Source organism: Pelmatolapia mariae, linkage group LG16_19 (genome assembly GCF_036321145.2).
Source record: "Pelmatolapia mariae isolate MD_Pm_ZW linkage group LG16_19, Pm_UMD_F_2, whole genome shotgun sequence".
NCBI lineage: Eukaryota > Metazoa > Chordata > Actinopteri > Cichliformes > Cichlidae > Pelmatolapia > Pelmatolapia mariae.
Window position 1 is genome coordinate 40,237,108 of NC_086241.1, and position 12,893 is coordinate 40,250,000.

The window sequence follows — 12,893 nt, forward strand, 5'->3', positions numbered from 1 at the left end:
GTCAGCACAGAGACTACAAGCCCATTATCATCAATGGAGCTCCAGTGGAGAGGGTGCAGTCCTTCAAGTATCTCGGTGTCCACATCTCCTCAGACCTGACATGGGCTGCCCACATTCAGGTCCAGACCAAAAAGGCTAGGCAGCGCCTGTATCACCTATGACAACTGAGGAAGTTCAGGGTCTCGCCAGCGATCCTCAGGACCTTCTATGCAGGTGCTGTGGAGAGCATCCTCACACAGAACATCACATCCTGGTATAGGAACAGCTGTGTTAAGGACCAAAAAGCTCTTCAGAGAGTGATCCGTACAGCAGAACGCTGCTGCAGGATTGCTCTCCCCCCCCTTCAGGACACCTACACCAGGAGATGCCGGACTAGAGCAGCGCAGATACTGAAGGACCCGTCCCATCCTGGCAACAAACTGTTCCAGCTTCTGCAATCCGGCAGAAGGTTTTGCACCATCCGGGCAAGGACAGAGAGACTCAAGAGAAGCTTCTATCCCCAAGCCATCCGGGCCCTAAACCATAACATGCCTCAAGCTTAACGGCTCAATGGTGTCATCCTACAACGACTTCTCCACGGTGGTGCTGAAGAAGCGAAAAGGCCTATGACATAGTGAAGCTGCTTTTATGGGAGCGGGGGATACAGTACGCCATGTTCTTTCCGGCGTTTCTTTCACCTGTCACTCCAGGTGACACACAACGGCTCGAGGAGGAGATTCTCCACCCCTGGGCAGGTGCAGGATTTCCTGGCTTCCCTACCTGATTGAATCCCCTGTCGCTTGCTTGTTCTTCCACCCGTTATTACTGCATCATTGACTGAATCATTGACTGCATCTGGGTCCTGGTTTCGTTCTGACTGTTCCCTGCACGCCGAATCAGCCGAGCGGCTTGGGTGCTCGGTTTATGAACAGGTGCTCTTCACTTGGAATGTCTAGCTCCAGCACGATGAGCCTAAGTTTTTGTTTTTTTCATATGTGTGGTGTTGTTATGACTAGTTTGCTCTCTGTTGTGGGCTTCAGGGTTAGTTGCTTGCTTGCTTAACTGGGAAAAGACCCTCAACCGTATTATTCTTTCTTTCTTGTTGTTCTATTTTGTGTTCGCAGCTCAAGTTTTACATGCTCTTTTTTCTCATACTCGGCTATTGTAGGCACCTTTACCTTTTTTTTTTCTCTCTCGCTCTCTTTTTGTTGCCTCCTCTCTTCCTGTTTGATTTTGCCATTTATATCTGGGGAGCTGAAGTTACTTGAACATTCATTTTACATCTGTGTCTGGGGTACATGATTAGTACTTCAGTTTCTGGTACTATTAAGTTATGTTCGTGGAACGTTCCTGGTCTGCAGAAACCCACCAAAAGACTAGCTGTGCTTTCCTTTTTGGAAAGGGAGGAGGTTTCTTTGGTTTTTCTCCATGAGACTCATTTACAGGATAAGGACAACATCAAACTTAAGAGAGGCTGGGGCCTCTCTTAAGTTCTTCTATTCAGTCAACTCCCCATCCTTAGACAACCCTTCTATCCTCTGGGAAATGTGTAAAGTCTTTTCCCGGGGTCTGATCATCTCTTTTGTGGCCTTTAGGAAGCGGCAAAGGAATGAGCAGTATTTAGCCCTCAAAACCAAGCTGATCGAGCTGGAGAAATTTCATATTGCATCTCCTACGCCATATTTACTTGAGGACCTCGCTGCCACTTGCACAGCTCTAAATACTTTTATGGTCCAGAATTCTGAGCATACTCCTAAATTTGCCAAGCAGAGGATGTACAAATTTGGCGACAAACCGGGTAGATATCTTGCCAACCTTGTGAAAAGAAGGGCCAATTCTCTTGCCATTGTTTCTGTTACCAATAAAGAGGGAGCTAAAGGGCTATCAATGAGGAGCTTGCGTCATTTTACTCTAATTTATATAAATCTGAGAAGCCTGGTGACGCTTCCATTCTCATGAAGGATTTCTTTTCTAGATTGAAGCTTCCTAAGATTACAGAGCCCCAAAAATATTACTTAATGCTCCTATTACAAGAGAAGAAGCCCTGTTTGCCTTGAACGCCATGCCATCAGGTAAAGCTCCAGGTAGGGATGGATTTAGCTGTGTTTTACAAACAGTTTCAGACAGTCCTTCTGGATCCACTTTTTAAATGGCATCCTGCCCCAGTCCCTCAGGGAGGCCAATATTTCTGTTATTCTTAAAAAAAGGTAAACCCCCTGATAAATGTACTTCATTTGGCCCTTTGCCTTGCTGACTTGAAGTTACTCTCTAAGATATTAGCCCTGCGACTCGAGACGGTACTCCCCTATATAACTAATGAGGACCAAACAGGTTTTGTTAAAGGCAGCAAATCCTCTGATAACATGTGGAAACTTCTTAATGTTACTCATCTTTCACAAAATTCTGATGAGCCATTGTACTCTCTCTTGATGCAGAAAAAGTGTTTGATCACGTTGAGTGGTCGTATCTATTTTTTGCCTTAGAGGAATTTGGATTGGGTGAAATCGTTGTAAATTGGGTGAAAGTTCTCTATAACTCCCAAGTCGCAGCTGTTAAACTAACAGTTATAACTAACGGGATGCGCTCCAGCAATTTTGCTCTCCACCGTGGAACTAGGCAGGGCGATCCTCTTAGTCCTCTACTCTTTAATATAGTCATAGAACCGCTGGCCCAGGCCGTGAGACAGGATGTTCTGGTATTTGTGTTAAAGAGAAGATACATAAAATCTCTTTATATGCAGATGATGTGTTGGTGCTCTTATCCCGACCTGAAACCTCCCTCCCCTGTCTTGTTGAAGTAATTTCATCTTTCAGTGCATTTTCAGGCTATAAGATTAACTTTGCCAAGTCAGAGGCCATGTCCCTGGGTTCATTGTTGACAGTTCCGGTTACAACTGTTCCCTTTCCATTTCGTGGTCTCCCACTGGGTTTACTTATTTGGGGATACGGGTTTCTCCCTCTTATTATCAGCTGTTCAAGCTCAACTTTGTCCCTCTTTTTGATTCAATTAAGGCTGATCTGGAGTGCTGGGCACGCCTCCCCATTTCATGGCTCGGCGGAGTGGCCCTGATCAAAATGAATATTGTGCCCAGACTGCTATATCCTCTGCAAATGATCCCCATCTTGTTATCTAACAAGGTTATTGAGGTTTTGGAGGGTTGGTTAAGTGCTTTTATATGGAGCAAAAGAAGGCCCAGACTTAAAATGGCCACACTCCAGGTGTCCAGTCGAGATGGAGTTGTTGATTTACCCAATCTGCGACTTTACCAACTTGCTATTCATCTTGCAGTGATCGCAGACTGGCTCAGATGTGACTCTACCTCGATCTGGCTTGATATTGAATCCTCTCAGTCCAAATGTCCCCTGTTTAATTTGTTATTCGTTAAAAAGATCAGTGAAGTCAAAAAAACTCTCCAACAATCCTATTACTCTATGCTCTGTCTGTATGCTTTTCTCTTCCGGGCCCCGTGCACCACTGCCTGCCCGACGTTTTTGTTCCGAGATCGTTGGACTCCTCTCAGTTTGTTTTTGTCAGGCACAATGCTCGTCAGCAGTGGCGGTCCTAGCCTGTTTGGCGCCCTGGGCGAACACTCCCTCTGGCCTAACGGGAGTCACGTGGGTGCTAGCGGTGACATTAAGAGGGCGTTGTCAGTCTGTCTTTCACTGGTTTGATTTTGACAGAGAGGAGGGCTGGGTAGCCGTAGTTTTTGTTGACCGCAGCACAACGAGTTTCCCCTTGTTGCATTAGAGCCTGTGATGTTTTAAGAGTTTGAATCACGAGCCGATCACATTGCTCTGTAAACTTTTCAAGCACTTTAATAAACAAGCAAGCAATTCCACCTCTCGCATTATTGCGTAAAGTTGACAGCGCGTCAGGCAAATAGGCAGGCTCAATCCCCGGCCTCTAGCGACTGTGGAAGTCGCTACACTCCTCTTCTTTCTCTTTTTTTAAACTTTAAAAACGGGTTGTGTGTGAGACTTTAAATCAACAAAATATAAAATATACATTTAAATTGTTATTGATCCCTTTACCCCGAGTCCTAAAGTGTATATTTATTTTTTTTACTCTTAAATATTTATTGTTCGTTTACTTGCACTGCTGTAACTGGAGCCTCGTCGTCTTGTCTCTCTGGACTGTATGTAGCGGAGATGACAATAAAGTTTACTTTGACTTCAGCAGCAGCAGGCGCACCGAGGGCTCTCGCGCTCACTTTTCACGTATAGAATTTTGAAAAAACATCGGTGCAAATTATAAGTCTGTATCATGATGTCTGGTGTTTTCGTGTTTGTTGGTTTGTTTTTTTTATTTTTTTATTTTGCGAGTTGGTTATTAGATGCTGCTCCAGCCAGCCAGAGAATCCCCCGCCGCTCCGCCCTCTCCTCCCTGTGCCGCAAGCAGCAGGCGCACCTCGCAAACGGAGGGCGCCCTTACTCCCAGCAAATGGGCGATAGAAAACCGATCGGTGCCTATGCCATCCCCAAAATGCGCTGGCATGATGTCGCGGCAGCATGAGTACGAGCAATCTTTTTTTTTTTGCCGATGCCCGTGATGCCGCCCCGGGCAACCGCCCGTGTCGCCCGTATCTAAAACCGCTACTGCTCATCAGCCTCTCCTTGCGTCCGCTTTATGACGGCCCGTATAGAGTTATTGAGCCAGGCCACAAGCACTTCATTTTGGACTTCGGGGGCCGGCAGGAGGTAGTTTCAGTGGACCGGGTTTAACCTGCGCACGTTCTGCAGGATGATCCGTTGGTGCCAGGCCGGGCCTCTCGCCGCAGCCACCCATCTACAGCCGGACTGTTGGATTCTGCCCTTTCCTCAGAGAGCGCCCCGCGCCCGCCGGTGATTCAGGAACCTATGGTGGTTCGGCCCGAGCTAGTGGGCCCTCAGCCAGTTCTCCACCTCGCCGGTTCAGCCGTTCTGGCCGTTTGCTTAAGCCTCGGGCTTTTGACTAGTGGACGGTTCTACTGGGTCCACTCACACCCAAGTCGGGAGGAGGGGTACTGCTGGTTTTTGGCGCAATGTGTTCAGTTATTGTTTGGAGATGAATAAAGTCGGAATGGAAAGTTACCGCTCCTGTGTCGTCTGTACAATACCTCCACAATACTACTGGAATGTGTGCAAAATGTGGCCTGACATCTTGCTGAAACAAAACCCTTCCTGTGTATTGCCCCTAAACATGTATATATCACTTTTGCGTTACTGGAGCATTCACCTGTTGTGTTAGTTATCTGTGTCATGTGCACTAATGTCTCTACATACCATCACATGATGATGTAGAGACATTCTTCAGGGACTTCTGAAGACAGGATAAATGTCATCTCTTTTTTAAAGCGAGGACACATGAAAAGAAAAAACATTTGAAATTTTCTATGTAGTTTGAACTCAGAGGTGACATTGGCCCAGTGGTTTTCAGATGTGTTCCTGAGCCCATGTAAAATAATTTTCAGCAACAAATCTGATGCCACATGAGGGCCTGAAGTTCACATGTGCCTCTGTACTTGACTTTCCAGAATGAGCCTCTGTTGTTTTGGTACCTTTGCATTTAGGCTTGAAACAACTAATTATTTTGTTTTTAGACCTGTTTTATAGAATATGCAAGCTTAGTGCCAACCTGCTTATTTACAATAAAATTCTATGTTCCAACATGTATTTGGTCATTTGTTGTTACTTTAGTTCTAGAGAGCATGCTGCACATGGTCGAGGTGGGATTCCAGTTTTATTAAAAGCATGAGGGCTGTGACGTCGTCCACTGACAGTAATCACTCACGCAGTTCTAGAGAGATCACTAGAAAAAACAGTTTCTAATGTTCAACTTGAAACTCCAGAGTTTTAGTTCTGTTTCCTAGAGTCTAAGTTTTAAGGAGACCTTTACGGAGGTCACACGATGTTTGAAGCCATCCAGTCTCAAATGGGGTTCTGCTAAAGTCATCAGATTAATAATAGGTTCTATCAGATCTGATAGCACATTGGGATATATTAGCGAGAAACTCAAGACCTATCAGATTTGATGGGTCTTGAGTTTTTCCCCAATGTGCTACTTATCCATAACCCATAAGTTCTAATGAGGGTCTAACAAGGTTGTGGTGAAGTCACAGTTCTCATGCAGGCTATAAGGTTTGAAGGAATTCTGTCGATATGCTAGTTAAGACGTTCTAAGACCAGTCTGATTTAAAATTGGGCTCCATGTTCTACTGTTGGATGCACTACTACTTAATGGTTAAGTAGTAGTGCATCCAAAAAAAGTTCTTTAGACATTTTGCTTGTCTAACGAGGGCATTAGAACACATTTGTGTTCCATGTCAGCGATGTCGATTTCACTAGTTTCACCCCATGATTAACAGAGACGAGGCACAGAGGCATCAGTTCTGCCACAGGCTTTTATTGCAAAGTGGCTTCCTTTGATCTCAGAAACAACGTTCCACTTTAAGGCTCCAAATGTCGTGTTGTTGTGGGGTAGTCTCTCACTGCTGGGGTCAAATCTGCATCCTTTAGTGTTTCTTTACAAAATAAAAGTGCACTCTAACTCTGGTGTGACAGTTACATTCAAACTGAAAGTAAGGCGATGACCAAAACTAGAAAGTAGTGAGTCCAACAGAAATGAAAGCTGAGGTAAACAAATTATCTTGGAAACATAAATACAGAGAATTTAATGCAGATCTTTGCTGTCTTAACCTGTAGTGTTTCAACAGAAAGTGCTGGGTAATCTTTTCTGAATGCATAGTCTAACAGTGTCTGTCTGGCTGAAACATACTGGAGAGAGAGAAAAAACACTTTATAATAATAAATAAAGTCAAAAAAAGCATGGTGAGTGTGACCTGTGTGCTGTCGGAGGCGCAACGCTCGCTTTCAACACACGTGGCTGCGTCTTTCACTTTTTGGCAAAACTGGCTGTGTGAGAGAGACAGCCTTTCCTGTGGTTTGGTAGTGTCATCTCTTGTTTGTTTCTGAAAGGTGAACAGAAGTCATGTGGCAACAAACTGGGAGGTGTTTGCATATCATTATGTTAATGAGATCTTCTTAATGTCGGGGAGGGAAAAAGTAAAAAGAACAAAAGCCAAAAGAAAACAAAGAGGCCTAAAGATGCTAACTCCTTCAGGACATTGATACAGACAGAGCAAGCTGCTGGGTGAAGCAGTGGTGTTCAGGTGGGGTCAGGTGCTTCAGTCTGGATGGCACGGCGGTTGGCTTGACTCTGCTCAGTTTGTCGCCGAGACATCACAGCTGCTTGCCCTCCAGAGACACCACCGTGTTCCCGCCCAGCTTCTCAGCCAGTGTGCGAAAGTCCTGGATGTCATCCAGCCCGTTTGCCTGCCACTCGTGTTTGATACCTGTGGAGACACGCCCACTCAGCACAATGTACAAACACTTCATAATGTTCATGAAGAAATTCCATTTAATATAATATTAAATGACTTTTTTTTTTAAAGATGACCCATCCAGGAGAAACAGTATCAGGCCACTTCCTTATCCCTTCCATGTAATTTTCTATTTCATGAAATGCATCTTACAGAGCTCAACAAACACGAACCAGCTCACACACTGATGTCGTCAAACAACGTTAAAATTGTTGGAATTGTTTCCTTTGAGACACAGAGAAGAAAGCAATAAGAGATGTGTGTACATAACAACCAAAAGAACTTTCCAGAAACATTATGGGGTTTCCACAGAAGAACAAACCAGCTAATGGGTACTCGTGTGGTTGCAGTCTATGAGGAAACAACCGCTCGCTGTGTGACCTCAGCAAACACTTTCCTCCTGTGTTCCTGGTTTCACTCGCTAATCATACGGCGAGCAATGTGTAAATTTGTTAATTACGGTCCAATTAGTCAGAAAGGAGTCTTGTGATTGACAAGTTGTTGACTGGGCGCGTGCAGTGCTCCTTGGTTTCTCAGTTAGGTCCACGTTAACCTCACTAACCTATGGATCGTCTCACGGTGGCAGTGGTCATTCTCTCTATTGAAGGCTCTTTACCTCCCAAAATAAAGCTCCTTGAGATGACTGCTGTTGTCATTTGATTCTATAAAAATTAAACTGAACTGAGATGAATGAGCAGCAGCTGTAAAAACAGAAAAATCTATTTGGTAGTTCCCAAATATACACTTTACAGCTGAAAGTATTTCCCTTCTCAAGTACATCACCTTGAATGATATCTCATTCTTAATCCCTCGGGTTTAATGTGCACCCTTTGCAGCTGTAACGGGTTATAACTCTTCTGGAAAGGGGTCAGAAAAATAACCCTACAATAATCCCATCTCCCTCTATGGTAAAAACTACTGTAATGTGTCCTGTCCTCCTGTTTTCTCAAAAGGTAACGCTGTAATAAAATTTCCTTTTTAATGCCAATAATCATGGAACAAGTTAGTTTGAAAAGTAACGCTACCCAACACTGACAGTGGCATTGCGTTGGCAGGTGGGCGGTGCTTTAATACATGTTGAGCTGGCAGGAGTGAACCACCCTAACCCTGAAGGTCTTTTTATTACTGTGTGAGTTTTTTCATGTACTTGTCATGTTTATTTGGTTACTATGAGTTTGTCTGTTCCATGCATTACTTTTACTGTAAATCTAGCCCTATTCTTTTTAAATCAGTCACTTGTTCTGACTTGACTAAAATCGCCACGTCTGCTCTTTCGTACAGGTTTCTTAACACACCTGAACCCAACAAATATAACCTGGACCCACTCAGCCAATCACAAATAATCCTAACAAAAAAACAGTAGCTGTCCTCATCATTGTTTTCCATACAATGATGGGTTTTAGTGTATTTTTAACTTTTTATTCTATTACTTATGTTTAGGCTTTCAAAAAAAATTGTGTTTTTTTCCCCTGCACTTTGTGTAGGTTTCTTCCTGTTAAAAGGGAGTTTTTCCTTCCCACTGTCTCCAAAGTGCCTGCTCATAGGGGGTCATATGATTGTTGGGTTTTTCTCTGTATGTATTACTGTAGGATCTACTGTACAATATAAAGCGCCTTGAGGTGACTGTTGTTGTGATTTGACGCTGTATAAATAAAGTAAAATTGCATTACAGAGGACATAAATGAATAGGCTGGGTCTCAGCCCAAGCCCCCCACCCCCCTAAAAGCTATAATTTCACAGGAATCATATATGTTCAAACTTTGGACCATTAAATTTTTAAGCAGTGAATGTCATAACCACAGGTGTGTCAGACGTGTGAACTTCCGACTCGTGCTTCTACCTAAAAATAAGCAACATCATCAATAAAGAGGCTCGATGATGGCCCAAACCAATAACAGAGTGGTGTATATGCAGACCTCAGCAGGTGATCTGAACACTCACCTGTAAACTTCTTTTTAATGGCATCTTTAGAGCTGGCATAAATCATCTTGCTCTTCAGTGGAGCGCTCTCTGGAGCCCTGAGGAGGAAGAAAAACAGAGTCACATGATGTCATGGTGGATGTTCACATTAAACCCTGACAAAGGTTCAAATAAAGAGATCAGCTTAGGGAAAAAGCAAGACCTGCGAGCCAAAAGCTCAGGCTTAGGACTAGGGCTGGGCCATATCATACCGTTCACGGTAATACCGGTATAATGTTGGGCAATGATAAGAAAATGAAATATGGCGATAGAATATGGGTAAAACGCGCATGCGCAGTGCCTTTGTTTTCATACGCACATGGCGAAAAAGCATGGCGGCGACGGAGAATGAGAAGGGCGAAAGTGGATCGTTGAATGAAACGATGAACCAGAATTGGTTTGTAAAAATGCTGCAACTTCAGTGGTGTGGAACTGGTTTAGCTTTCGTCCGTCAGATACACAACAAAGCACAATTTTTGGTAGAGCATGCTAGCGGGCCGTCGTTATTACCGTGTTTTTTGGAAAATACGGCACACTTAAAATCAATCCTTTGATTTTCTGAAAATCAACAGTGCCCCTTATAATCCCGTGTGCCTTATGTATGAATTCTGGTTGTGTTTACTGACCTCGAAACGATTTTATGTGGAACACGGCGCTCAAAAATTTGTCAAATGTTTCAGTACGACTTTGCTAAGCTACGAAGCCGCACCGCTTGATGGATTGTCAGAGCATTACGGCTATCGTAGGCAGGAGCCTCGCGGAGTGATACGTACTGTGCTTCAACATAATATTACCGTGTTGTGTGTGTATATAACCTCTTTTTAAGTTTTGTGGATATTATACATGGTTATGCTGAGGATATGTCGGCCAATTTCCACTGGAAATGCCTTTTGGTTAAACTGTCAGCGAGGAATTTGCATTTGCACTGTTAAATTTTTATATAACTTTAATGCACATAAAAAACAGCTGCTCGTTTAAGTGAAAATACATTGATGGGGTTTTTGTTTTTTTGCACTAATAAAGTTGTGGAGTTGTAAAGTATTTTGTCTATACGATAACGACGATAACGTCAGTTATATCGTTATCGCAAATTTTCAAATGTATATCGTGATAAATATTTTTGGTCATATCGCCCTGCTCTACTTAGGACCACATGCCATTTCAACTTTTAGTTCAGTATCATCACAAAATACTAAGAACATAAGTCTGTGAAACTGGAACTGAAAGCCCAGCAACACAACAATAAAGCCCTCAAATAAAATAAATGAATAACTAAACCCAACATTTTCTTTTTTTAAAAGTAAAATGATTTTTTCTTTGTAAAATGATTTCCAGGTGTTTGAGGTGCTCCTGACTGGGACAGCCAACAGGTCGGGAAACTATCAGCAACTCAACTTTCTAAAGAAAATTATGTATAGCATATGTTTATACTGTCACAGAGAAAGATTATGTATTCAAAGTCTTGCACCCATCCCATCTACTTCAGCCCAGATTCAGACTGATCTCATAGTTACTCCCAAATAATACAGTACCAGAAGAGGAAAACCAGGTCCTCCTTCTTGGACTCCTTGGTCTCGTAGGTGGCATCATACAGAGCGTATCTACAATCATTAGGTGGGAGGAGTTTGACAAAGCTGGCGTAGGGATCTTCCACTGTGTCGCCGATGTCCCCCACCAGGATCTGCTTTCCCTCTTCCACGATGATCGTCTTCTTGTCGTCACTCAGACAGAACAACACCGCCTTCTTCCTCTTTTTCACCTCATCCTGGGTTGAAGACTTCCTGACCTTCATGTCATTGAACACCCTGATGACTTCATCGTTCACTGTCACACCTGATGCCTGCAAAGAAGAGGCAGTAACTCAGTGAAGCTCTTCATTTGTTTCAAAATGTTAAAAAAGAACGAGGAGACTTGGTCTACAACTGTTTGCAATATAGTCTCCAATAATACTGGTCCAAATTTGATAACATTTTATATTATGTGACATAAAGTTTAATACTGCTGACACCATGTATTTAAATTCTCTAGCACGCAGCGGGAAAACAGACAAGCCCAGCAGTATCTGACAGCAGCAGTCACGGGTCGGCCTCCAATGACAGTTTTTAGTAAGTTAGTATTTTTAGGAAAGTCAACATTGTGACTCTTAAAGAGGAGCTGATCAACATGCTGTGAGGTCAAAGTGTGACGATGTCTCCAGCCATCGAGAAGACTTTTATTAAAACACTAGTACCTGGGATACAAAGGAGTTTTTTTCCCCCCAGCATGGCCAGGAGAGGACAGACTTGCTCATGGGATTTCCACCAGTTTAGTGCCAGTGGTGTAGCTCTCCTGAGATCTTTTTTCCTCCTCTGCAGCTGTGGCAGATAATAATTTTGGAGGTGTTCCAACATCACCATAAGTGTGACCAAGCCAGTCTGTTAGCCCACATGGCTTCCTCATCCTGGCTGGTATGACAGGGCGTCGGTCTGTCATCCTGCTCAGTGATGTCAGATCCCTCCTGATCTTTATCGCCTACTGGCTCAGGAACGGCCTCCGGCCTCTTTTCTTTCTGTAGAGAATCCACGTTGTGATGGTATCCCATACCTGGGTTCCAGTGTTTGGAGCATTTTCCACAATGTTGTACAGACACAGGTCTTTGCAGATAGAGTATGGGATGGATTGTGTTATTTTCTTGGCTTGCTCTGAATTGGGAGGTAGCCAACCAGCACTTGGCTTGGTTTATTTTTCAGTTGAGCTGATTTAGAGTTAACATTAACACAGGAAGGCAAAGCCATCCCTGGGTGTAACATGTGACATGAGTCCTGATGTTCGTAGAATTTCTATATTTTCATACGACACACCTTGCAGACCCCATGCATCACTTCCATTTCATTTAAAAAAATATATATATCCAGAAATTTGATTTAAACACAAATGACATCTTCCTCATTTCTATCTCTGCCTCCGTTATCCCACATGTGGCCATCACCTCTGCCGAGCTCACTAAGGGGGAAAAAAAACTCCTCAATTGCGCCATCTGGTGGACTGCAAGAGCAACTGATGTTTGCTCATACAAAACGAGTTTGATTTATTTGAATTTCATATAATAAAATATCACTATTTGGCATCACTGGATCGATACATTTTTGACAAATATATAAATACTTTTTATTTGTTATACTATGCAGTACTGACCCCGTCCCCATACAAACATTTGTAAACGTGTGTGTAAGTGTATCCTTCTATGCTAAAGGAGGATGATACCCACAACCTGAGGAAACACTACAAGTGGAAGACGGCGATTAACACAGCTGGCATGGCAGCTCCACCCAAAGTCACTGATGATAAAAAAAAACAAGGCAGTAAATCTCTGGTTTGGACTTTGGATTCTGAAGTCCGAGAGGTGATAAGTGAAAATGATAAAATGCAAGAGGCAATATGTAGATGATGCTATTGTGGGAGGCAGAGCCTCCCAACTTAGGAAAGCACCTACCTACAGGAACGGCATCCACAAATACTGAATGAGTTTCCATTTCATATGAAAAATATTCGAGGTATAGAAACACATAGATGCGCATACACAAACAACTGAATCCATATTAGTCAGATTAAACAAAGT

General features: G+C 43.3%; 1 protein-coding gene across 1 annotated transcript in view; it reads right to left on the minus strand.

Moving 5' to 3' along the window:
- Positions 1–6,340: 6,340 nt before the first annotated feature.
- cfl2 (cofilin 2 (muscle)) overlaps positions 6,341–12,893 on the minus strand; it is a 7,392-nt gene continuing 839 nt past the window's right edge. Inside the window, exons 2-4 of the mRNA XM_063499120.1 lie at positions 10,828–11,135; positions 9,278–9,354; positions 6,341–7,309 (exon numbers count right to left, since the gene is read on the minus strand). Coding sequence (XP_063355190.1) covers positions 7,197–7,309; positions 9,278–9,354; positions 10,828–11,135 — 498 coding nt within the window. The 3' untranslated portion in view covers positions 6,341–7,196. The remainder of the gene's footprint in view (positions 7,310–9,277; positions 9,355–10,827; positions 11,136–12,893) is intronic.